Genomic DNA, 26656 nt, shown 5'->3' with positions numbered 1-26656 from the left:
TGTGTGTGTGTGTGTGTGTGTGTGTGTTGGTGCGGGGGGGCTGTGGGGGGGTGCGAGGTGCGCGCGGGGCGCGGGGCGCGGCGCGGGCTGCCATTGGCTGTGTGGGGCTGATGTCACGGCGGGTGTCGCTATAAGCTCGGCGGCGCCTAACGGGCTGGGGGCAGTCGGGCGGGCGCGCGGCCGCCGCGCGCGGGACGGGACGGGACGGGACGGGACGGGAGCGGCGCGGAACGACGAGGTGCGGAGCGCTCCCGGGCACGTCCAGCGTGAGCCCCCCCGCGCCCAGCCCGCCCCGCACCTGCCGTCCCGTATGCGCGGCTCCCGGTGCAGCGCTGCCGCCGAGGAGCCCTAGGCAAAAGCAAGCCCCCGCCGCCCGCCCGGGGGGCTGCTGGAGGGGAGGGGAGGGAAGCGGGGGGCCATGGGGGTGGCAGGCACCGAGCTGCCCGGCGGCAACGTGAGCGCCAACCAGAGCGCCGCCGACCCCACGGTGTCGCGGGACGTGTGGATGGTGGGCATGGGGATCCTCATGTCGGTGATCGTGCTGGCCATCGTCTTCGGCAACGTGCTGGTGATCACTGCCATCGCCCGGTTCCAGCGCCTGCAGACTGTCACCAACTACTTCATCACCTCGCTGGCCTGCGCTGACCTGGTGATGGGGCTGGCCGTGGTGCCCTTCGGCGCCAGCCACATCATTATGGAAATGTGGAAGTTTGGGAACTTCTGGTGTGAGTTCTGGACCTCCTTGGACGTGCTCTGCGTCACGGCCAGCATCGAGACCCTCTGCGTCATTGCCGTGGACCGGTACTTTGCCATCACCTCCCCTTTCAAGTACCAGAGCCTGCTGACCAAAAGCAAAGCACGTGTGGTAATCCTCGTGGTGTGGGTGGTCTCAGCCCTCACCTCCTTCTTGCCCATACAAATGCACTGGTACCGGGCAGACCGTGAGGAGGCCATCCTGTGCTACGAGAAGGACACATGTTGTGATTTCTTCACCAACCAAGCCTACGCCATTGCCTCCTCCATCATCTCCTTCTACCTTCCACTCGTGGTCATGGTGTTTGTGTACGCCAGGGTCTTCCAGGTGGCCAAGAAGCAGTTGCAGAAGATAGACAGGAGCGAGGGGAGGTTTCACACCCAGAACAAGGAGCTGGAGCAGAAAGGGGGAGCTGGGCACCGCCGTTCCTCCAAGTTCTTCTTGAAGGAGCACAAGGCCCTCAAGACCCTGGGCATCATCATGGGCACCTTCACGCTGTGCTGGCTGCCCTTCTTCATCGTCAACATCGTGCATGTCATCCAGGACGACATCATACCCAAGTACGTGTACATCCTCTTGAACTGGCTGGGCTATGTCAACTCTGCCTTCAACCCTTTGATCTACTGCCGGAGCCCGGACTTCAGGTATGCCTTCCAGGAGCTCCTGTGCCTCCGCAGGTCCGCCCTGAAGATGTATGCCAACGGCTACTCAAACAGCAACGGCAAGAGCGACTACAACGAGGAGCACAACGGCTACCCCCTGGCATCGGATAAAACCTGCGAGTTGCTCTGCGAAGAGGGCTCCTTCCCTCACCCCGAGGACTTTTTGCACTGCAAAGGTACTGTGCCTAGCGGGTAGCTTCGAGACGCGAGGGGCTCTGGCGTGGCACACATCGGTTATAAGGAGGAGCCTTTATCTAAGGAAAAACAAAACCCATATTAATAATAATAATAATGATGATGATAATAATAATCCTCCTCTAGAGCGCACCTAAAATCTAATGGCTGCAAGAAACCCCAAAACTCGGCAAACCTTCTGCAAACAGGTGCAGGTGGGGGGTTGCCGCGGGCAGGGTCGGGCGGGCTCCTTGCAGTCGGCCCGTTTAGGGGCACGGCCGTGGGTCCTTCGAGCCAGGGGGGTGGAGGGGGGGCGGAATTTAAGGCTGTGCAGAAATCTCGTCCCTAGAGGAACTGCCTGGCCGCGGCCAGTGTTCAACTACCTCATGACCGTACCGGGGCGGCGGGAGGGGGGCCGGGGCTGCAGCCCCCCCCCCCGCCACCTCCGCCGGCAGCACCGCCCGCGGAGCCGCCCGTCTGCCCGGGTCCCTGCTCATCACCGAGCCGCTGGCCGTGGGACCCCTCCCCGGCCAGGAGGGCAGCCTCGGGCGGCGGTGACAGGGTTGTGCAGCCCTGGGGACTTGTGCGGAGATGGCACCCTGCGACAATATCCCCGGGGAGGGGGGCTAGGAGCGCGGCTCGGCAGGGCTGTGTCGGATCGGCGGCTGGTGCAGGCACTGGGACGGTTTAAACAACGCCCAGAAACAGCGAATGTTGTTTTTTTGGGTTTTGTTGGTTTTTTTTTTTTTTTTTTGCCAAATGCTATAGGACTTTCTGCTGAAATAATAATATAATAATAATAGAAATAAATCGACTGTTTGCCCAGAATGTGAGACTGTGACTGTGGGACTCAGGAATGTGGTGCTGGGAAGTTGGGTGAAATGCTGCTACAACCACAGCCCGTCCTCTTGTTGAGGCTCCAACCAAAGCTTTTAAACTGCCCGGTTTGTTTAATTAACTTCAAGTCTCAAATGACCGCGAGCCCGAGGAGGTGGGGAGGGAGGGGATGTTTTATTTTCTGTGGCAGGCTGGAAGCACGGCTCTGGCCGCGGGACGGCTGGAGGTTGGTTGGTTTGTTTGTTGAGGGGTTTTTGGTTTTTTGTTTTTTTTTTTTTTTCGGCTTGTTGCAGGCTTTGCATTTCGTTCCCGGGCTGGAAGAGTTGGCGGCGGGCGCGCAGGGCTGTCAGGGGGGCGGCAGACACGGGCGGGCAGGTGTGGGCTGCGGGACGCCACGGGACGGGGACGGCGACAGCGACAGCGACAGGGGTGGCACTGCTGCCGAGGGCTTGCTCTCGGAAAGTTCCCAGCTGGGGAAGATCAGCAGTCGGGGTGGGAAATGGAGCGCCCCCCCGCATTGCTTTCACCTGCGGCTGCTGTGTGAAAGGCTGGACCCGAGGGGCGGGAGGATGATCCAAGTGCGGGGGTTTTTCAGGAACGCTCGGGAGAGGTGCGGGGGAACGGTGGCTGACGGGACCTACCGGCAGTCCGTGGGGCCCTGGTGTCCCGTGGGGAGATGCTCGGGCTCATCTCCCCTCCTGGGGACGTGTTGTGGTCAGTTTGGGGATCGGTGGGTGCCCGGCAGAGCTGGCTTTGGGGATCGGTGGGGTGACCAGCTGGGCGGGGGGTGACCTGGAGCTGAGTCCCCTGGGGCTGGTGCCCGCCGCTGCAGGCGGCAGAGGAGCTTTGGGGCAGAGCTGGAAGGAGGTCGGGGGCTGGGAGGGGGAATGGAGCACAGTTTCTGGCTGCCGACACCTATGTGCGGTCCCCGTGCGGCCCTGGCTCTCTTGTGTGCTCTGAGAAGGACTTGCCCCAAGCGCTGCTGCCGAACGGGGCAGCCCCAGGGAGAACTGGAGGGGAATCCCCCCCCCTGGAATGGCACTGGGGGGCGGGGGGGCGGATTGCTGCTGGCCTCTGCTGCGGCTGTTGCAAGGTGCAGGGCAGTGACCAACTTCTCCTTGAGCTCTCATACTCCGCATGGTAAAGCCCAACCTGGCTCTTGTTGGCTGGGGTCTGGAAAATCCTAGTGCTCCTTTCTTTCCCAAAGCGGTCCTGATCCTGCTTGGAAAGGGTGCTGGGAAGGAGGGACAGCTGTAAAAGCTCTCTGCTCCTCTAGCCCTGTCACGGGTGCTGGCTCAGCTCCTCTTGCAGCCTTTCCAGCTCAGCACTACAGCAGAGGCAGGGAATGTGCCCGAGAGCCCTTCCCTCCTGCCTCTGGCTGTCTGCTGCCATGCCTGTGCCTCTCGCTGCCCTCACCCGCTGCCTCGGTGGGGCTGCCAGCAGCGCCTCAAGTCCTTTGAGCATGAGCCGCTTGAGCAAAGGAGAGGTGTGATGGCATGAGGTGTGTGAGGCTCCAGGTCAGCAAAAACATTTGCTCCCCAGATAAACATTAACAGGCTGTCGGAGCAGGGGGAGACCCAGCGCAGGACTGGGACCAGCAGTCAGGTGCTGTTTGCTTCGTACTGTACCAGGATTGAAATGCGAGAGGGTGGCATGCTGCGGAGTCTGTGTAGGTACGCACTGGGGGCTAGAGATGCACTTTAGCTCAGTGCGAAGCAAGATTATTATGGAGCATTCAGGGGGAAGTAAAAATTAACCTCTTGATTTTAGTGATCGATATCTCCTGTGTTGTTTTATCTCCTGTGTTTTTGATCTTGCCAGCCACTTGCTGCATTTTGCAATGCCTGGGGGCAGCGTAGGTTAGCGGGTAGCAAGGGCACAGCGGGAGGAGGTGTCCCACAGTGATGTCCCTCCTGATGGGGGTCAGACCAGCCTCTGGCAGCCTCAGCAGCCAAACTCCTACTGGCTTTGGGGCAGGAGCCTCCGGCGCCAAGAAATCCAGTGTCCACATTTCAGTTGCTGTTTGTGTTTTTACTGTTATTAATTATTTGCATTTCGGTAGCACATGTTGTGGACCAGGAATTTGTTGTCCAAATAATTGCTCTATCTGTTTGGCTGGCTCTGCTCATACTTCAGGCGTTGTGGCTGTATGTAGCCAAAGCTGAGAGACGAGCAAGTGGCTAATTGCAGAACCACTACAGCATCCAGAGTGCACGTGGAAGGGATGGGGGACATGGGGCTGTTTGCACTGGGCAGTTGACCTCGGTACTCCCATGCTCAGCTACAGTTTTAGGAAACCTCGGGCTTGCAACGAAGTCTGAGTGTTGAAGAACTTGTTTCTTTCCTCTAAGGCAACGTTAGTAAAACTGGTGAATAGGAGCTGTGCAGTTCTGGGGAGCAGCTGGAATCGAAAGAGAGAAATATTGGAGGAAAAAAATATGGCATCACCAAAGCTGAACCTGACAAACCTTCCCTGTTCTGTGGTTGAAAAAGAAAAGTTACGTAAAGGAATCCTCTGGCTTGTTAGAATATTTTTTTAATAAAAAAAGATAGTTTTATAGGTACATGCTAGGCATTAAAAAATGGAGCACTGAAGTCAGGATACTAGCTGCTTAAATTGATTTTGGGGTACTTCGGATTTTAACACTAAGCAGAGAGTTGGCTCAGGTTAAATATATCTGATCAAACACACAGCTGTGACTTCATTTGAGGAGAATCACTGTGACAAAATACCAAATTCCTATTGCAAACAGAGCAGGGTACCTTCTGTGCTGCTGGTTTGTACCTTACGCCACTGCCACAAAGACGGATAGAGCACGGGTGGGACACCGTCCACCCCCCGGTGTCAGTGGGTACAGCTGACGGGAGCTTTGTGGTACATTCACTGCTTTTAGCCTCTGTGGCCAAACAGATTGTTATTGGTTTTGAAGTCTTAGTCAAGGTGAGCGTCACAAACGCAGCTTTTGTGTTGTTACAAAATACTGCCCTCGCCGTAGGTCCTGCTTGTGATTTGGGCAGCTGTAGTTTCCACATCAGGGGCTGTCTTTGCTTTGTCCTCCAAAACGGGCAGGGTATGGAGAGCTGCTGAGTTATGTCAGTCCTTTGCCTCTTGGGAGCATTCCTGGAGAGCTTTTGCTTTCTGGGAAGCTCAGGCCTTGAAATATAACCTGCTGCTTGCTCCGGCACCGGGGAGGTGTGGAAGTGCAAGGGGAGCTGGTGGAGGGGACCGGGTCTAGGTGCAGATCCCCACTGGGAGCTCGACCCGAGCATCTCTTGAGGACTGGCTGTTCCCAAAGCGCCTCATATCCCCAGTTCTTTGGCAATTCCTAATGCGCAGCGTCGCCTGTCAGTGCATATCGCCTTGGTGTGGGGTGTCGGGGTGGGCTTGGCCTCACCTGTGGAGCCCAGTCCACGCCTGGTGGCCTCCCCTGTGGTTCAGGGGAAGGTGGGACCCCGGCCCAAGGACACTGCCGAGGCAGCGGGTACGGCAGAGAGGGAGGGAAGAGACTTAAGTTACCAAATGCACCCAAATGCTTGAAAATAGTCCAGGGATTAGTAGTGCAGAAAGGAGAGCCCAGCTCCTCCGGAGAGCGAGCGGATGTGCGAGCAGGCACACAACGTGCTCTTCAGCTCTCCCACGTCACAGCCGCTGGGCTTTTCAAAGGGCTTATTTATGTATTTATTTACCATAAGGGACATGTTTTTGCCGTAGAGGGGAGGGCTAGGAGTAAACAGCAGGCTGCAATCTGTCTCCCAGCATCTTGTGCCCTTCTGCTATTACGATGGTCCTGCTGCCAGCAGTCTCAAGCACCGGCACTGGCTAAAGGAAGGGTTTCTGTCCCCCTCCCTTTGCCAGTCCTCTGCCTCTGAGTGTTTGCTTCCACTGGTGTGATGAATCCATTTCCCAAGGAGGTGGGTTTAGGAGCCTGGCAGGAGGGAGGGTGTCCTATCTTGCACGTTCCATTCTTTGTTCTCTGTCAGCAGACAGAAAGCGCCATCCTTCTAAAAGCGGCGGGGAAGCAAAGGTTTCCTGAGCGAGCGTGGCAGTGCCTGGCTGTGTCCCTGGGCAGGGAGGATGGAAAGGGGGAGCCAGGAAAGGTGCCTGCTGGTCTGCTCACCAGCATCGCCCCAGTCTTCCCCCCCCCCCCAGCTGTCTTTACAGAAGCATCCAGCCCCAGTGAAGCACCTCGTACCTCGGCTGACCCATGCCTTTTGCTAACTTGTAAGACAGTATCGGTGCCTGCACTTCAGGTTTGCAGTGTGCACGGTACCCAGGGTGCTCCTTCAGGTTCAGAGGAGCAAGGGCTGTTTTGAAAAGCCACCCTGGTCTTGCATGTTGCTCTCAGCAGAGAGGTGGTGTGACCCCCGGCTCCCCAAGGCTAGTGTTTTGCAAGGATTAAGGTCCCTTACCTCGCTGTTTTTACACTTGTGCTTGGTTTCTCAGGTCCACGAGTAGGACCGCAGCCACGCTTTGGTGTCTCCTCCCAGTGCAACACAGTCTCTTTTGATGTGAAAGCTTGGCTCTTTCTGAGACTTGAACCCAGCAGCCCGAGCACTTCTTCCCCTTGTTATTCTTTTATTGGAGCTGTTTTGAAAGCGAACATCAGCCCTAACCTTTCTTCCTAGGGGCAAAGAGAACATTTTGCAATGAACACACATCCCAGGCTGTGAGAACACCGTCATTTGGCAGCTGGGGTAGCTACACCCTCTTATCAGAGACATTCCTGCGGGGTGACCAGCCGCACAGGGCACCTGTGGGGACCTGTAGGTGCTTTTTGTCGTATTACAGAGTTGGGCTGCCTCTTGGGAGATGCTCTACAGCTGTTCCTCAAGGGCCCGAGCTGCAGCTGGTGGCACGGGCAGACCCTGTGGCACAACCGCTCCCTCTTGCACCCTGGGCAGAAGGATGGAGGCTCGTGTTTGCCTGCCACAAAACAAAGTACAGCCAGCTCGGTTGGGAGCGCAGATGCTCCCCTGGGGTCTTGGTGACACAGCCTGGGTCCAGACAGAGCAGTGCACCCTCAAAACTGGAGTTTACACAGAACTTGGGAGGAGGTCATCCCTCCTGGTATGTGTTGTAAGGGTGGGATACGATCCTGATTCACCTGGATTTGGCAGTGGGTACCTGCTGGAATTGTTGTGTGTAAGGGCGATGAATCAAGCAGAGTATTTCAGGGGGTGTCGAGCCTCTACAAACATTCTTTATCATGAAAAAAAAGTGGATTTGCTGCTTTTCCATGCATGCAATTTCAGGTTTTCTCCTGTTTTCTTATCCTCCCAATGGCAGGACCATACAACTGAATTTCGGTGCAATATTGCCAGTGCCAGCAAGAGTGGATTGGGAAATATTTACTTGTTTACTGTTCTTGGTAAGGTCATTTTTGCACAAGTGCACATATATTTAAATATATGTATGTTTCTGTGTGTGCGTATATCTCCATTATCTATATACAATGATATATAGATTGTATATAAACAAGGAAATGTAAAGGTATTTTGTTGTGCTAGGTAGATCGTAGGTGAAGATCTGTATGTTCAAAAGTTTGAGTATTTATTGCAGGTCCTATTGATTGATTGTGTTTAAATAAAGAGTATTTATGGTATGCTTGTAGTCAAGTGTCCTTGCTTAAAGCTGTTTTGCTGGCTCTATTTCCCCCATACTCTCCAAGACTCTTCCAGTGAATCCTTCAGGGCTCATTAAAACAAACCAGCGCCTGAATAGCCCGGTGCTGGCGGGGAGGCACACGCAGCCTCCTCGAGTGGATAAGGATTTTATTAGTTTATGCAGTGCATTGAGCCCTGGAAAGGGTGAGGAAGTTGGAGATGCTCAGCATCTTGCTGTAAAAGGGCTTCTCTGTTTTTCCACCTCTTATGTCAGGGTTCGCAGGCAAAGCGGTTTTTAAAAATCCACCTGCTCTTCTGCCTGTTTGGACTTGAAACACTGGCAGTCTTGTGTGGCTCCTGTGCCCCTGTGGCAGAGCAGGGCTGCTGCAGAAGCACGGACCAGTACAGCTGGGGGCTTTAATCCTCTGTTGCTGATCACCAGTGCCAGCCTTCCCCGGGACTGGGAAGGAAACACAGATGGAGAGTGCAGAGACTGTTGGGATGGGAAAGGTGAAACACTGCAAAATGTACGCAGGGCTTGTCCATAAAGCCCGGTGTGCCTCTGCTCCCGCTCCGTCCCAGAAGCAACCCCCCCGCTGGCATCGCAGCAGGATGAATGGTGGCTCTGCTCCCTCTCTCCTGCTCGGGCCAGGTCTGCCCTCGCCGGGGACGGGCACCACACACCTCAGCAGGGCTCCTGGCTCCGCACAGGGCCAATGCCTCGCTGCAGCTCCTCCAGCCCTGCCAGTTTGGAGCTTGGGCTGGAAGCGATAACGGTGATGGGAAATTGCCCTGAAGTAACAGGGGTGACAGGCGCACAATGTGGTAGGTCACTTCTGTCTGCCCCAGATTTCTTGATCTTCTAATTAAGATTGGAAAAGCTTCCGGGGGAGTGTCTTTGGAAAAGTATCCTAGTCTCTCTGTTACCTGTTGCCTAGCCCTGTTGTCCTGGTGCTCTTATTGCTTCGGGTGGGGGTGGAGAAAGAGCATGGTTAATGTAAAGCAGGATCCCAGCCCAGCATGTTGCAATGACAAGTATTTTGTGTTCTTTGTGCCACTTAAGACCATGATGAAAGTCTTGGCAGCAGAGGCCAGCGTGTGCCCTGCACGTTTTGAGGCTTCTGCTTTCCAGAAGCAACAGCGGGGAGTCGTCGTGCAGCTTGGACAGGGAGGGATTGCACCAGGCACTTCCAAAACATGGCAGATGCCCAAATTATAATAATTTATGGGTTTGTGACTTTGTGCTTTCAAGGGATAGAGAGCCCCAGCTAGAAACACAAGCTGTTGCTGATTGCAGGGGTCCTGAAGAGGGAATCGGAGTCAGACCATCCGCATCTTGCAGGGGACAGCCTCAGCTGCCGTCCAGCTCCCCCCGGCCCTGTTGAAACAGGATGTTTAGACTGGAGGGTGTTTAATATCCCATCTTACGGAAAGGTGCTTGATCTTAAGAGGCGCTTAGAGCCCAGAGCGTGCTTCACAGCACCTTTGGTGATTGCCCTGAGGCTCCCAGCAGCCCCTCTTGGCTCTGGTCCTCCAGTGATGCCAAAGGAAAGGCATTAGGAAACCACAGCGGCCGCTGCCAGAGCTACCTGCAGTCTCACAGACGTGACTTCATTGCAGGCGTAGGCAATGGGAGCAAAGAAGAGCGGATCTCACCAGCCCTAGAGACGGTCTGAACGCAGCTCCCCACTCGCACCACCTCCTCGGTGGCTTGGGCCGGGGGGGGGGGTTCAGGCTCCACTGCTGAGCTCCGCAGCCTCAGCCCAGTCCTGAGAAATGCATAAACAACAAACGGCCTCTGGGAAGCCCCTGCCAAGTCCTTTCTCCCTCATGTAAATATTTTCTCCTCTTAAGTGTATGCGAGTGTGAAAAATCCTTCCTTAATCTTTTTTTCTCTCTGGCTGAAGGAAATGCTTGTTCATCCCTGGGTGGGGACTGCCCTCATCTTGCTATTTCGCAGGCATCAGCCCGAGCAAGAGCCACGCTGCCGAAAACATTCCTTACTGCCCCCAAAGCCGCACTGCTCTGCCTGCCTCGCAAGCCCACTGGCATTGGAGCGAATGGTGCCTGCCGCGACGGGCGCCTGTCGGCACGTTACACTCCTCAGTGGCAGCTGGATGGAGGTCCCATGGGCTGCAGCGTGTGGACAGCAAATTGGAGAATTTTTTCCACAATTTGGAAAATTCTGTGGAATTCCCAGAGGCCCTCTGCTCGGGACCTCAGCTGAGGTCTGCGTCTCACCGAAATAAGAAGATGTTGCTGTTGGTGGTTTCAGAGAGGAAGCGTGTCAGCGCGGTGGCCAGCCTCGCACAAGAGAACGATGCTGAGACAGATAGATCCGTACCAGCCTTGGCTGCAGGTCTCTTGTGACACCCCGTTGCAAGGCAGACACTACTGTGCTGCTCTGCCTGAGCGCCAGCCTGGCTGAGCATGGCGCCTTCTTTATAGAGACAAGTTAGGCTCAAAACCCGGAGTGCAGAGCTGCTGAGTGTGAAGGGATGTACGAACAGCTTTGTAACTAAAGAAGAGGGGAAAGAAGCCGTTCCCTCGTGCTCAGATGAGAAACACCCTCACAGCAGCCCAGCAATTCGATACGGAGAGATGTTGACTTTCTAGGCTGGGTTTTAGGGTGGTCTCCCAGCGGGATTTGCTGTGTTGGGCTCTTGAGATGCCTTTCCTGCCCCCTGCGCCTTCCCGGGTGCCTTGCTAGGCTCTGTGTACGTTAGCCCCCTTCAAGCAGGACCTCTTTCCACCCAGCTTGCCATATATGAAAGATGTGTTTGCTGTAAACCACCAGGTCACAGATTTTCCACTGGGATGTGTGTTACTCTGTTCCTGGGCTGGACTGCGGTGCCAGATGCAGTGGTGTGAGCTGGAAGGTAACTCGTGAAATCCGTCGTGACAGTCAACACTCTGCATGATCTTGAAAGCTGGCTTGTAGGAGGGTCCGTGTCTGATTACAAAGAACTTTGGCGTGGAAGGTGGGAGGGAAGGAGAGATGCTTTCATAGTTGGGCTGGAAGGGTAGGTGGTACTCAGCACAACAACTTTTCTAGCACAGACGTCAGCGCAGTGTCTCACCATGAATGGCATTTTGCTTTGGGTTGCAATGAGTGCTGGTAGGGACCTGCCTTTCACCAGGACCAGCCCTTTGAAGTGCTCTGGCTCAGAGGCACCTCTCCCCTTGCCTTCTCCTGGCAAGCACAGGTTGTCCTCTTTTCAGCTTTGTGAAAGTGGAGCCATTTGTGAACTCGCCAGAGTTTTGCACCAGGGAGATGCTGGCACGTTCCCTGCCGTGGGAGACGGGGCCCTGAGTAGCAGTGGTGGCCGTGGAGAGGCAATGAAGGCAAGTCCCACCCAAACCTGGAGATCCTGCTGTCTCCAGCTGAGATACAAATACAGAGATACAGAGTACAAGTATATACAGTTATAGGCATGGAAGCGGGGAGGGCACTTAGCCGGGGGCACAATCCACAGCTATCGGAGTTAATGCATATCACTTCAGCACAGCAGCTGAGGCAAAGGGGAGCTGCAGGGGGGAGACGCATGGGAGGAAAAAGGAGGAGCAAAACCACAGAAATGCATTTTGTGACTCAGAGAAAGAAGGCCATTCCTCAGTAACTGCATAGCATGATTTGTTCAGCTCATTTAAAAGCTGGCTGTGTGGTTCCCCATCCCGCCGGGGCTCCCTGCTGCAGAGAAAGACCCTTCTTAAAAGGGAATCCTCAGGGTACCTATTTATAGCGTGGAAACCCCTCCAGGAGAGTCATCCAGCCCTGAACCAACATCTCCCTGTCCCCGGCAGCGGAGCGATGTGCAGGCTGTCCCTCCTGCAGGCCCAGCCCCTCCTTCGCGGGGGCCCAGCTGACAGTGGCCATCAGACTGTTAGGGACAGTTGGGGGCATCTCTCCCTGGCGGGGGAGGTGATGACACCCCAGCTGCCGGGCCGGCAGGGGCAGGAGGGGGCAGGGAGAGGGACAGGGTGCCGGACAGGGTGCCAGGCTGCCTCTCACTTGGTGACAGGGGAGAGTCAAGTGATGGGAGACGGGAGGTGCCTGCTGTTCCCAGAAAGGAAAGGTCAGGGCGCAGCGCTGTGGGGCGATCAGCCTCCGTGATCAGCCTCCGAGCAGAGCCGGTGGCAGCAGGGCCAGGGCCGGGGGGCTGTGATTTCTAGGCATGGCTTGTGGATATTGGCCAGGAGGGACAGAAATGAGTTGGAGAGGGGGGAAATCGGTTGTCGGTCTGAAGCGAAGCGTAGGGCTCTGCTGGCTGGGGGCACAACGGGGTGTCCCTACCAGTGTCCCCTCCAAACCTTAAAGGGACCCCAGGAGGGGGTGCTGGCATTGCATCTCCTCGGGTTTGGTCTCGGGTTGGGCTGGCTCCAACCTTCCGTGCCGGGGACAAGCCGCTGCTCAGCAGCACTTGGACTCACTCGTTTGGCTGCAGGGTAGGATTTCAGTTTGCCACAGTCAGATGGCAGAGCTTTGGGGATTTTCCTTTCTGATATGATTTGCAAAGCCAAAGGCTTACAGCAAAGTCAGAGTGATTTCAGGGATGTTTTCTCTCTCTGCCTAAGAATTCCCTTGAACATGCAAAACTCAGAAGGGGAAAGATAATGATAAAACTGGACCGTGCCAACTTTTTTAGCATAGGTTTGGACAACTGCAGCTTACTGAGGGTCTGTGTCTGTAAGGAGGCTTCCATCAACTCTGCCATAAGTACAGTCATAAATACAGTACAGACTGGTGATGAAAAACAGAGAGAAAGAGAAGGACTCAAAGGAGAATGGTTGAAGGGACAGATGAAGGCAACCAAAGAACTGGGGCAAAACGAAATGTAGCCCAAGGAGAGTGTAATGATGATGAAGAAAGAAATGAAGATGAGAAATCAGTTCTAGAAGGGACGATGACTCAAGCACCAGCAGGAAACTCAATGTAGGTAGCAAGAGGCTGGATCCTGTGAGGAAGAGGAGGGAGAAGCTGGAAAGGGATTGCAGGAGGAGAAGAAACAGGGCTGGAAAATGCGATGACAGCAGGATCGGCATTTCAGTGCAGGCAGTCTGACTGGTGCCTCTTCCCTCCTACGTTAGTAGCTCCTTGTCTGCTTTCAGCCAGTATGAGTTTGATTTAGCAGACCTGTCAGGAGGAAGATGACGGGACGAAGGGAGAGGGGATGGTTTCTCCGTGATACAGAATTGCTAGGGAACCGCGGGTGAGAGAGGACGGCCATTAGGGAGGCAATGCATGCAGAGCATGTTCCTAGCGTCGGGGGAGTTGTCCAAGGCAAGTGGCCAGCACAATTTATGCACCCAGAGCAGGGAAGGTGAGTGTTGTTTTATTTTTAAAGACAGTCTCCTCCGCCTTGCGCCATGCCACCTTCTGCAGCGGGGTTCCAGTTTCAGGAAGAGGAGGGGGAAAAATAACCTCAACCAAACAAAACGATTCTGCTTTTACCTGTAAATAGCATCAAATAATATTTTTTGTCTCAAATCATTACTCCTCCCTCTTGCCTGATAAAGCCTGTGCTGGAAGCCCTGGCCCTGCAAGCCAGCACCTTGGGAAGATGACCTGGGCAGGTGGTGGGGCAGGGCTTGGCACAGGGCAGCGGGGTGATATTTAAACCCAAATCACCCGAGCGATGAGCACAGTGAGAGCACACGGTGCCAGGTAGCTTCAGACCTCACTGGCCTGATCTAGGTAGCCATGCAGTGGGTCCATGCTGGGTAACCGGTGACAAACTGGAGCTGGAAATTTTCCATCCAAGGCAGAACAAGGACCCAATTCACCGAGAAGGCTAGTGAGAGGTAAAGGGAGGTGTTGTTTGAACATGCCGCAGCTGAGCACTTCGGAGGGAAGGCTGGCTGCTCGGCGGACTCTCCTTTCCCTCGCCGTCAATGCCTTCTGCTGGGTTTGGTTTCTCCTGGGGCCGGTAGATGCTGAAGAAGAGCTGGCTGATTGCAAACAGCAGGTATGCAAGGAGAAGCTCTCTGCATCTGCCAACTGCAAGTAAGGATTTAAGTGGTCCAAGTTAGGTGTTCAAATTATGCTCGTGAGCAGAGCCCTGTGCCTGCTGATGAGTAAATCATCTGGGAGAGGGCATTCAGACCTAATGAAGGGATACGGAGGGGATTTCCCCTGGAAATGAGTGAAAAGAGACAACTGGTCCTCCTGTCCAGGAAAATCCAACAAATCCTGGCGCTGAGTGTCCAACATGGATGTCACCTTTTCACTCGGCCAGTCTCAGGGCCAGGGGTCACAAGACAGCAGTATGAAGCCAGTCCCTAGTCACGTCCCATCCTGGCCTGACACTGGAGAAGGCACAGAGCATGTCACACCCGTGCTGTGCTGCTCAGGTATTCTCCCCTGCCAGCCAAAACTTTCAGCAGGCTCATTACAGCAACTTTATGGCTCCTTTGTGTCTGCTGGAGTGGGAAGAAAAGCCAGGGATTTTGTCATGGGGGGGGAACTCCAACTGCAAACCTGAGGTGCTCCATGAACAGCTGGATTGCTTCTGTCTTTAGTGTTTATTTTCCTGCAGTGTAGGAAAAGTGCCACATGTTGACTGATGGGCACTGCAGGGCGGTCCCGCTCCGTGGCGGTGCCCCCTCGCCATGGGAGCGGAGCAGGAGCGGGAGCAGGGATGTCCCTGGTGCTGTGCTCCTCGCTCCAGCGTCACCTGCAGGATGGGACTGTCCTCAACCTCTAGATTTGGCACTTCAGGGCATGCTCTAGTGGCAGAGATTGTAGATTGTTTGTTTGTCAGGTGTTGTGGTTTTTTGTTTTGGTTTGTTTTTTGTGTGTGTATGGTTGGACTCGATGATCTCAAAGGTCCTTTCCAACCATGAAGATTCTATGATTCTGCGTCTTGTTTTTGGATGGAGGTGCCCCAGCTCTGTGCTGCTTATTACAGTCTTGCTTACAACGTTTTTCTCTCCCGTCTCCCCTTCTGGCCAGCACGAACGCAAGGATAGTCATGAGGTGGCCTAAAGGTGACCTTGGGTTACCTAACCCTGCTGGAGCACTGGGACAAGCTGTGTGTGTTCGTGTGGGTGTGTGTGGTAGAGAGAGAGGAAGATGACTATAAAAGCCAAATAACTGCAGATGCATCCAGGACCTCACTGTCATTGTAACTGCAGCGGCTTTCATGTGAATTACTGCCGTGGGTACGCTGTCACAGCTCACAAACAGCACGAAGTTCTGTGCTTTGGGCTTAAACAAACGGGCAAATTAGGAAAGTTGACATGAAATCATCCTGTGCAGGCATTGCCTTGCCTTGTGTCTCCTTGGAGGGGGTGGTGAGGTGCAAACGCGGTCGCTGTGCCTCTGCACTCCAGCTCTGCCCTGCAGCCTGCAGCATTCCCCAGCTCCAGAGCTGGGCCATGATGCCAGCACCGTCCCTGTGCCTGCGGCAGGTCCCTGTTTGTGCTTTGGTGCCTGTATTTGTATCTTGCCCTCCTGTTGCACAGGATTTGCGCCTCTGGCATCCCTGTCTGTGACCCCTCCTGCGTGCCCACCAGCCCTTCCTGTCCTGCCATGGAAGCTTGGAAAGGAAATCTTTCATCCCCTCCTCTCCTCCGTCCTGAGATAACTCTGCAAAGACTTTCCCCTCCATCTCCTTGGAGCAGTGCGGGGCTGCCAAGGACTCGGACTGGGAGCAGAGAGCCGCACATCCCTCTCGCTCTGCTGGGATCAGCCCTGGAGCTCCCGTGGAGCTGGAGGTGAGGATCCAGGAGCCGGCAGCTGCTGGACCAAACAGGGAGCGCAGAGGCAAGCCTTGGCATTGGTGCTGTGTTTTGCCAACACGATGCCTACGTGGGAGCCTGTGTGGCTGGTGGACCAGAACACATTACCCTCCTTGTGCTGGCAACGAGCTTTGCCCACTGCATCCAAGTGTAAACCCTCTGAGCACAGAAGCGGTCTTTGCTGTTAGTGAAATGCCTCTCCAAACTCTCCCGACGTGTCGGGAAGGCGTTTCTTCGATCCAAGCAGGTGCTCTGATGGTGGAAAGGGGAGAGACGCAGTTTCAGCCATGCAGCCGGGGCAAAGAGCCGTCTCCAGCAGCCTGCTGCAGCTCTTTAGCTCTGGGACAAAAAACCTCTGGAGGCTTCAGAGTCAGGCACTCCTGCCAGGCACCATGGCACCCACACCACCCCGCATGCTGTGGAGGGATGAAGCGAAGCTCACAGGGAGCATTCAGCACCCGGGAGCCCCAGGGCTGAGTTTATTTCATGGCAAGCGGAGTAGCCTTTCTGCTTGCCCCTGAAGCAGTCAGAGGGTGAGGTGGGGCAGGGCTGGGGGAGCCCCCAGCAAAGCACCTTGGCTGGGGGGTGGTGGAGAGAAGGGTTTCACGGGGTGGGCTGGGCAGGCAGGCGGACTGAGGGGGCTGCGCCGCACAGGGCAATTAGAGTTTCCCAGCGGAGTCCTGCTGGAGTCAGGTGAAAATTGTGGCATTTTTTTAAAGAAAGAGCTCATACGGATGGGATGAAATGCTCGTGAGCACCGCCCAAAGCGCCACAAATCAAATGGCCAAGAAAAGAGTCCCTGCCAAATGCATTGCTTTCTGAACAAAAGCCGTAGCTGGGGAGAGCAGCGTCTTGATTTGGAAATTGGGGCAGACATGCTTGCGAAGCGCCTGCTTGTTCCCTGGCTGGCATTAGCTGGGGTTTTTAACTTCCGATGTCCCCGAGTGCTGAAAGAATTAAAAGGTGTCTTAAAAAAAGCATTTTTTAATGTGTTTTATATTAGGAGCCTCCCTGTGTAGATAGAGGTGCTCAGAGAAAAACCAGTGATGGACAACAGATGAAGAGAGCCTGGTATCCATTTCCAAAACACACTGTCTACCTTAGTATACCATCTTTATTTCCCTCATTTTCCATCCCTCCCCTTCTGGAGCTGGGGCATTTGAGTCCTACAACCTGGCTCTTTCCTGAAGCGTCTTTTTCCTCCTCTTCCTTGCAGAAGACACAAAGACAAGCCCGTGCGTTTGGAAAGTCCCCTCCCAATCCTTGGTGCAAGGCGGGATTATATAAAGCAATAATTCACGATTTCCTCTCAGCCCCCAGGTTCCTTCCCGAGTTGTTGAAGCTTTGTGTAGAGCGATGATTTCCTCTGAAACGAACAGCAAGCTCGCTTCCTTCTCGGAGGCCGCTCTGCTGCCTGCCAAGGCGCAATTAGGGAGGGTGCGGAGCTGGCGTTTCTTGTCGTTCTCCAGGCACGCGTGCCTCTGCAGTGAGCGTGTCGGACAGGTATGGAGGCAAATCAGGACAGCCGTCTCCCCGCCCCAGCGCGGCGATGGCCGTGGCAATACGTGGGAGATGCAGCTGCGAGGTGCGAGTCGGGAGATGGGGTTTTCCCGGGAGGCGAGCCGCGGGAAGGGATTGGGTACCTGGGTGGCACCGGGGATGCTGCTTGGGCTTTGGCATCAGCATCGCTCCCAGAAGTCTTGCTGCTCTTAGTTTGCGTTTTATTTATTATCTTGGGGTGTCTCCACAGTGCAAGACGTGCCAGCCAGCAGCTGTGGTTTGGAAGGGACAGGTCAGCGTAGCTCGCCTCTCCTGGTGTGCCCATCGCGCATGCTTGTCAGTGCGGCGAACGGGCCTGCCTTGCTGCGGCCGTGCTATTTCCAGTGCCAGCGGTGACAGCAGGACGTGCTGCGTGGCCAGCGTCAACGCCGCTTTGCTGAGATGGCTTTGCCACGAGCAGCCCCGAGGACGTGCGGAGGGGCCCTGCACCGTGCCCCCGGGACAGGCAGACCTCCTGCCGGGCGGTGGGAGCCCAGCAGGGCTGGGACCGGGCAGGACCCTGGCCATATTAGGGGTGTAAACCTATCCGTGGTCCAGATCCAGGTGTCCTGCCGTGCGAGGCAGCCTTGGAGTAACGTGGAGATACCCCCAGTCTTCAGAGTCTGTAGCCATCCCTGAAAAGCAATCTGGGTTACGTTGCCACTGGGTAGAGATCGCGCTGTTACTGAAACACACGCGACTCGGTAGTGCCGAAATGTTTGTTCAGGCTTTGTGCGCAATTCCGCAAGACCTCAATCCTCTCTGAAGCACAAAAGCTTTTTATGTGAGGCGCTTGTTGAGCCGCAGAAAGAAATACAGCATGGAAATATCACCCTGTTCCGCAGTGACAAACATCTCCGATGCAGGACCCAGATTAGAAACCGAGAGCGCTGAGGTCTGCACTCCGCTGCCGTGACTCATCTCACGTCTCGGTGCCTCGGCGCTCGCCTGCAAAATGGAGCCTGCCTGGAAGGGCAGCGTCCCTGCAAGCGGTGGCCGGGAGTTTGGAGAGAAGGTGCTTCACAACTGCCAGATATTGTCATTTCTTGGCTTCCGCTGCCGGGATCTGAGCCTCAGCCTGATCCAGCTTCACTTAACAATTAAACCCTTTTGTACCGTGAGGTTGTCTGTGAGACAACTGCCAGCGGGGCATCATGCCTCACCACCGAGAGGGCGAGACCGGGGCTAGCTCACCAAAGGATAACCACAACATAACCCTTTGCACCAAGAGGGCAACCCCTGCCTCGTAGCAGCGGAAAGACATTTTGTGTTACGTTTATCAGTTCGTCTTGAGTCCTCCTGCCTAATCTAAAAGTGACTGCATCCCCTGCAAAAGCTTCCCGTTGTCATTAACACTAAGTACACGCGGAATCTCCTTCCTTCAGCTGATGACAAAAAAAGGTTGTGTTTGCAGAGAACTTTCTTCCCCCCACTCCTGCCTCTTGCATGATTCATTCAGGGATGCCGCATTCCTCTGTCGTGATAGAAGCCAGGCTAAGGAGGCAATTGCATCACAAACATCAATGCGAATTGGGCCAGAGAAGTCGGAGGATGCTAATGGGTACTTTTCTGTACACGTGCTAATTATAGCATCAGCAAAGCCAGGTCGAAGCCATGGCTTTGCTTGAGGAAATCCCCAGTGATTTTAGCCAGGAGTTCCAGTTACTGTTTGTTACAAGTAAATGACTAATAGAAACTCGACCTCTTAGGTCATCTTGAGCGTTTCTGGAGGATTCCTCCGCTAACGTGTAAACACAGGGATGGGTATATTGTGCTCAGATGTCACCCGAAAGTTTGTCATGCTGTGTTTGCCCTGTGCAGGATGATGGGGTGCCCACCTCTTCCCTGGACAGAAGATCCTGGCACACCCCAGAGGGCACACACGATTTCCAATGCCCGTGTCCCCTCTGTTTTACCCCTTTGCTCACGGTTATTCTGTTTTGACCCCTCTTCCTGAGCTCTCTGCTCCAGGAGGACAGCAGGGGCTGCCCATCCCCTGCTGGTGCCGTGCCTCTCACCGCAGGCATCCTCATCCCCATCCACAGCTCCTACAAAGGATGCCGATGCAAACAAGCAGCACTTTATTGTTAACAATAGAGGCAATTTGGAGATGAGCGATTAAAGGGCTGGCTGGACTGGTTTTTGAGGCGAGAATAATAGAGCTGAATGTATGTGTGCGTCTCACCCGCTCCACCTTTTATCTTCCTTACATGGAAATTGTTAACATTTGACTTCCAGTAATTTATGAAAAGCTCAGGTACAATTTCCACACGGACTCCCTCAGGATGGATTTCCGTGCCACAGAAACTACTCTTTCATTGCTCATCACGGGTTCTTTGTTGGCCGTTTTATCACACTGTTGGGAACTCCTGTGATCCCGAACGCTGCTCTGTCCCCTGGCCATCGCGGTGAGCCCTGGTATCACCAGGTCAAATGTGGAGGAGTCAGACATTACATTGCTGCTCACTCTCCAACAAGAAGTTGGGGGCCTTCAGATTTCAACGCTGTCATAACCATGCGACTGATTCAAAATATAATAAACTGGAAAGCCCTTCCATGTTGGACCATCGGAGGGCTGTCGATGAGCTGCTTGAACCCCTGCTAAATACCAGGGCTGTCACTCCTGCAGATGGACCGTCCATTTTTAAATGGAGGTTCAGGTTACAGCTGGGCTTCACAGCACAGCCTGCGATTGCTGCAGGGTCATGATGCTGTGAGGTAAGATTTGGCCCTTCCTAAAGAGCAGGGAAATTACAGTAAATAAATCACTGAAATGAGAACCCGGTGTCCCTTTCACATTCTGCCCCTGCCCTTTCTGCGTGTTCCTGGAGAGGTTTTGCTGGGCTTTTCCTCTCCTTTGGGCAACTTCTGCAAGGGCTGTCTCGCTTCCAGCCCCCTTTCTGGGGGCCAGGAGGACAGGTCTTGCTCTTGTGTTGTGTGCAACTGAGATTTGCGCTGGAAAGGACGGGTTAGGTGATCCCAGCCTCCCTGGCTGAAAACTCGGCTGAAGACAGAAGTAGCTGCTGGTGATGGTGAAGGAGGGCAAGGGCAGGGGCACTGGAGGAAGGGGTGCATCCATCAAGTGCAGCAGGTCACCGTGACTGCAACCATGAGATCATCAACAAGCCGAGCTCCACCTTGCAGGGAAGTATGTCTTTTTATATCTCCCGTGGCAGATGCCAGCCATTTGCTCACTCGCTGAAGAAGGTGCTTGCCAGAGAGTGAAGCAGAGAAGCCCCTGAGGGCTGCCGCGGCGCAATGACGAGCTCAAAGCCAGGCTCTGGGAAAACAGGCTTTATTGCAGCCGTTGTGTTTACCCAGGCGCGATGCCCGCTCCACCCATGGATCCCTGGCCGTTGCCTTCGTGCTGTTTGTGCTGCAGAGCTGGGTGGCTGCTGGCTGCAGGGCGGTGTTGTGTCTGCCTGCGATACCATCAGCCCTGGGCCTGCCATCCCGGTGTGCCAGCCGCTGCTCGGGCGGCTGTCGCTTTGCTTTGATGAAGGAAACCAAAGCGTAGCGTGAACAGGGCTGTGCTGAGGCCAAGCGTTTTCCCCACAGGTTTAGCCCGGTGAAATCCCTAGGAGTATTTATCAGCCCTGGCACCAAACCTCTGGGCTCCGCGTTTTGATGTGGGTGAGCAGGATAAGGGAAAAAGAATCAGACTTACTCTCAACACGTAACATCTGCTCATCTACAAGTGAACAATTGCCCAAGGAAATTTTGAAAATGGGACTTAAGCTCCAGAGCTGCTTTTGGAACAGTTACTGGATATTTGTTGCACAAGGTGATAGAAATAAAGGATGGCCAGGGCTCCATCTCTCTCCCTGCCCGCACAGTTATGTATTTCTAATATGGTTGTCACCAATTTAATGGGATGATAGAGCCGCCAACCTTCCGAAGAGCGGTGTCCTCCAAACACCAATGATATAACCAGGATTGCAGATGTTTGCCACTTGGACTCTCCTTCAAATTGTTTGTGTGACTCCGGCATACACAGGGTGAAATGAATGTGCTTGCCCTCGGGTTATTCTTTTGTGAGGTGAAAAATAGGTTTGGTCTTTATTAAATTAAGTAAGGTGAGGAGGGGACGGGAAGAGGGAGTGCCGATAGGTGCTGTGCACTGATTCCATGCGTGTGGGCGGTTCAGAAATAGTCTACGGGGAGAATGTCCAAGGGGCATAACATGCTGCTCGGTCTTCGAAATAAGACTTTCTGCGTGTTCTTAGGTGGGACACAGCATCATGTGGGGGCCCGGCTGCCTCAGGCCCGGTTTCAGCGCCGTGCTCCGCAGTTCTGCGTGACTCTGCCGCATTCAGCATCCTTTTCTGATGCTTCATTGCTCTCTGGCTGGACGAGAGCAAGCCCCTTGCGCTGCTGCTCGGGAGTTTCCAGCCTTTCTTTAGTCTTAGAAACAGAGGTGAGAAACTGCAGCTATGGAGTAAGTGGGCTGAGAGCCCCCAGCCTGGGGGAGAGCTGCTTTGCGCTGTGCCCCATGTGGGTTACGGATGCGCGCGGGGAGGATGCCAGCTAAGAGAGGGTTAATGCCACCTCCACGTTCCCCAGAGCCACCTCTGTCCTGCAGGACAGTCACTGCAGAGAGTGGCTGTGGAGAGAAGGCTGTGACAGGGATGGCCGTGCCGTTTATATTGCTTTTGTGTTATTTTCGTACTCGGTTAGTCAGAGTCACCACTGCCACCGGAGGGGAAGGACTCGCCGTCTCCAGATGGTTTCTTTGTGCTGAATCACTTACACTTGTGAAACTGCCTTTCCCCAAAGGTTAGCAAACTGTGTGGGCCCCCAAAGTCTGCCTTAAGAAAACCTCAAAACCCTCAAAAACCTGTGGCTTTTCTTTCTTCTCCCTCTTCCGTTTGCTTTCCCTTGTTCTCTGTGCCTGCTCCCTTCTGAGCCGTTAACGTTCGTGCCAGCGTCAAGTTTTTGAGCTGCCATCAACTATGCCGAGGGGCACCAGCATATCTCTTACTTCCCAGTGGCAGCGGCAATACCCTGCCAGGTCAAATGTTGTCAAAATTTAAGGCTTTAAAAAAGAAACCCTGACCTTTATGACCGCTGTAAGCACTCCTGAGAAGAGAGAGCGCTTCCTGCCCCGCGGCAGCATTAACATTTCACCAATTTCTCTTTATACTTTGATTCCCGTTCACCAGAGAAGCTTCTCTTTCGCCCTGTGCACCTGCCGCAGTCTGGCTAAAAGGCGGCCGGAGCCCCTGAACAAACCCGATCTGTCCTGGGCAGCCCCTGGAATATTTCCACATCTCTGGGTCCTGTCCCGCTCCACCAGGAAGACGGAGCAGAACAGAAACTGGTGACATCTTCCTCCTTCCTTCCCGAGCGGTGTTGTTTAAAAATACATCAGCAAAGTCATATTTAGGAACAGCTGCTTTTGAGCTGTCCCATGGCCTGGATCCTCTCACCAAATACGAATTTGTGTAGCACAACGGAGTGATTTGAAATCCCAATAACTGATATATCCCATAGTCACCTCTCATGGACAGCTGCTGCCCTGTCCCTTGTCCCCTTTGCCACGTCCCAGTCTCAAGAAGTCAAACAGGTGGATAATGCCCAGTTTAGGAGAATAAGTTCTTCTACGGGAAAGGAAGGGTTTATTTGAATAAATAATTTTATTTGTGGGTAAAATGGCATCCACTATGTCTCTGAGTCTAAACTAGTATCCGCGTTACCTCATTAGTCATGTTAGTCATAAACCAGCATTAGCATTAGCTCACACGTTCATCAGGGGATGTCAGAGCTGTACAGGGAGTTGGCTGAAGATTGGAGATTTGGAAACCGGACTTACATCACTAGTGGCTCTGGCTCGGTAAGCGGCCTTGGTCAGATGCTAACCCTTTGTCTGCTGGGTGGGAGAGGTAGCGCTTCTTTCCCAACTGCTTGGAGATCAGCAGATGAACTGCACCATTTTGAAAACGAGGGAAATACTTTTGTGTTGACGTAAACAGGCAAATGCTGTCCCTTCCTCCTTCCTCCCGGACGCCGGTGGGGCCACGCTCCAACACCAGCCGCCGGCCGGGGGCTGCAGGCAGGAGCACCTCCTTCCCTCTCGGGGAAGGACAGGGGAGCCATTTCCTCTGTCCGGCCTCGCTTCAGGCCCTTTCTGGCACCACGTGTGGTCAGAGCCCCACGCACGTCACACTTGGGCTTTCATCGAGGAAGGAGAAGAGCGTCGCGGAGGCGGGCTGGGCGGCAGGAGCGTTGGAGGTGGACGGACACAAACCACCCGTGTCCTTCCCCGGCGAGGCTCTGCTCCTCCCCGGCAGGAAAGGTAAACCCCAGCAGCTGCCAGCTCCCGGCATATGGAGCGGGCTGCTGCCGCTCGGCAGGGCACAGCAGTCAGTGAGCATGGTGGAAGTGTCTCCTCCAGCCTCCCCGCTCTCCGCCTAGCCCCTGGGGCTGCCCTGGGGTTCGCAGGCTGCCTGAGGATAAGGGACTTGCTTGTAAACCATTTCCCACATCCGAGGCCGTTCCACTCGTGCCCTTGGGATCAGAGATCATCCGCACTGGAGCTTTGCATGGGAACGGCGCCTGCGAGAGAGGCAGCGGCAGAGCTGCGCGTGGGAGACGGAGGGGGGACGTCCTCTGTGTCTCGTCTCGTCCTCTGTGTCTCGCACTCTCTTGCTGCCTCTTCCCCCCAGGAAGAGTCTGCAGGGAACCGCAGCGGCATCACAAAAGCTCAGAGCAAAGCACAAACGAGGATGTTCTCTGTTGCCAAAGGGGGAGGTGGTAACGCCCAGTTTCACCTGGCCTGAATTCCACCTGCATCCCCGTCCCTTGTTGAAGGCTGCCAGCCATCCTGGGAATGCTCGGTTCAAGGAGGCAGAATTTAGGTTAGAACAATCTGGGTAGCTGTGACTGTCAGTTATGGGTGTAGGCACGTAGGAAATGCACCAAATTCCTCTAAAGAGAGAGATCCTGTGGTCTGACCAACCACGGGACAGCTGGTTTGGATGTTTGCCAGTGAATAGGAAGCAGAGGACCTCCTTCCCCATTCCCTTATCTCCAGCCAGCTCACTGGCTGTGGATTGGGTCTCTGAATCTGGCTTGGTCCCTCTTTACTAGCAATGGTATGCTAGGCATCGGAAAAGCTCGCTCTTCCCACTTTATTCGGTAAAAAGGAAGCCTCTTACAGGGAAAAGGAGCAGATTTGCTTCCACTTATTACCTGTTGGACCCTTGCACCTATAGAGCATGGAGGTAGCCTTGAGGGACACTGTCATGGCTTCATGCAGCATTGAGGAACACTGTAATGGCTTCATGATGGCTTCTGCTAAGCCACCTGGCCTTGACAGCTTTATTCCTAATTCCCTGTGCTTGCTCTTTCAAACCAGACCTTTAAGAAAAACTTAGCACTGGAGCATTGTGGTGGCTGCTGCCAACCCATGGAGTCCCTCTACAGAGCTGAGAAGGATCCTGTCTTGTAAGCATCTCCCCACATGACAAGGCAGCATGGAGAGGATATCCCTGTTTTTTGTGGTAGGAAACAAAACCCTGGCTGAGCGCTCGGTGCGTTAGAGAGCTGCCCCGTAACACTCTTGGACGATCTAAAATAAAAATTCTTTTGCGTTTTCCCCTGACCCCAGGTTATTTTGCATAAAACAATTAAACAGACCACACAAAATCCATTTACAAGGTTTCCCAGAAATCCTTGGAGCGTTTGAAGCAGTTGGAGGAAATCAGAGTTCAGACCTGAATTCCACAAGCAATGACGCTAAGTCTGGAGAAGGATTTTCATTGCTTGAAGCCAAATGTCCACAAATGTTTCTTTCTTAAAACATAGGACTTTTTTTAGTGTGAAGCCCCCCCAGACATTCACAGGCGAGCACTGAACGACCTGCTGATATGCCACTTCAGTCACAGTTTTTCAGATCAATTGCTCTTTCTCATCCAGACGACCATCGTTTGCTATTCTAATGTATGGATTTGCATCTAAAAGCAGGGCAGGGAAGGCACCTGGGCTTAATCTCTGTCATAGTGGCCCTTAAGTTTGGTTCTCTTGATGGTGGTCCGCCTCTGCCTCCTCGGGCTGGCAGCCTGTCGCTTCAAATACTCCTGGGCCAAAAGGAAACTAGTGGAGCCTTGAGGAACAACTTGACCCTAAGTGGGATCCCGCCTCATCAAACCTGAGAAACAGCCCTGCCGTGCGCTCTCAGAGCATCGTCTGCCTTCAGCTTAGCAGCTTCCATCAAAGGCTGGTTCTTTTGATTGTCTGTTTGCAAGTAGCCTACACAGCAACAAATCACAGCGTAGCAGGAAAATGGAGAACTCCTGAATTAAGGAGGAAAAACAAACACAGTTGTAAATAAGTCAGTGGTGGGTCTCTAGCTGGTAGCTCCCACATCACCAAGACCTTGCCACTCAAATGCCCGTGACAGTGAAATGAAGCGTCCTCGCTGTTGCAATTCACTGGGAGACTCAAGAGCCCTTAAGGAAACTGCCCCTGGAATGCCCCTGTGCGCCCGCCTGGCAGCCAACGGGACTGACTGACGGCCCCACAAGCTCGGGACTGACAGCCCCACAAGCTCAGCGTGCTGCCCGGAGGGCAGAAACCAGACATTCCACAGGAAAATTAGGAGATCGTCTTTGCTACTTCCCAGCTTGCTGGCACGAATGAAGAGATGGTGGTGTCAACATGTATGTCCTTTTTCATGTTGCACGACCTTCTGAGCCTGACGCACAGCGGTGCTCCTAAACCGCTGTATTTCACGGGATTTCAGAACAGTTGGGGCTGGCAGGGACCTCTGGAGATTACCCCATCCAAACCCCCTGCTCAGAGCAGGGTCAGTGAGAGCTGGTTGCTCAGGGTTGTGTCCTTTGACTGTGGCAGGCGGGGAGCTGAAATCCCATCCCAGCACCGTCCTTCGTCCTTCGTTAGGGTGTGGAGTACAAAGGCAGGTGGAGGAGTGAGGGTGCTGTTTGGGTATTCTGTTGTTCCTACAGGGAGAAGGATGTTCTGCTCATTGTTAACATGTTTGGTTTGGTTTTAAGTCTGTATTAGTTGAAACAACTGCTTAGGAAACTGGGTGTAAGCCCGGCTTAAGTCTCCACAATGTTGGCATCACACCAAGGAAAGGAAATTACAGCATGCCACAAACCAAGACAAAAGCATTGCCTGCACTATCTGGCATGCAGGGCTCTGGTTATAACAGCACACTTATCTCTGTCATAATTTCAGGTTTGCAGAGCATTGAAAACGTGGTTTTTTGAGTAGTCATGAAATGATCTTTCTGTACCTTGAGAGCATAGTGAGATCCCACCTACAGGGTATTTTACACTTACATCATGTGTACAGGCAGTAGCTCATGTTTCAGCGTAAACCT

At 54.1% G+C, this 26656-nt stretch overlaps 1 protein-coding gene across 3 annotated transcripts in view; it reads left to right on the top strand.

Annotated features, from left to right (window-relative positions):
* Positions 1-206: 206 nt before the first annotated feature.
* The window catches only part of ADRB2 (adrenoceptor beta 2), a 67558-nt gene continuing 41108 nt past the window's right edge, over positions 207-26656 (top strand). For all 3 annotated transcript variants that reach the window (XM_063349541.1, XM_063349542.1, XM_063349543.1), the window contains exon 1: positions 207-1592. In XM_063349541.1, the coding sequence (XP_063205611.1) occupies positions 419-1592 (1174 nt within the window). In that variant the 5' untranslated portion in view covers positions 207-418. The remainder of the gene's footprint in view (positions 1593-26656) is intronic.

The sequence above is a fragment of the Chroicocephalus ridibundus genome, chromosome 11 (assembly GCF_963924245.1).
Source record: "Chroicocephalus ridibundus chromosome 11, bChrRid1.1, whole genome shotgun sequence".
NCBI classification, from domain to species: domain Eukaryota; kingdom Metazoa; phylum Chordata; class Aves; order Charadriiformes; family Laridae; genus Chroicocephalus; species Chroicocephalus ridibundus.
This window is presented reverse-complemented; position numbering and strand designations above follow the sequence as displayed.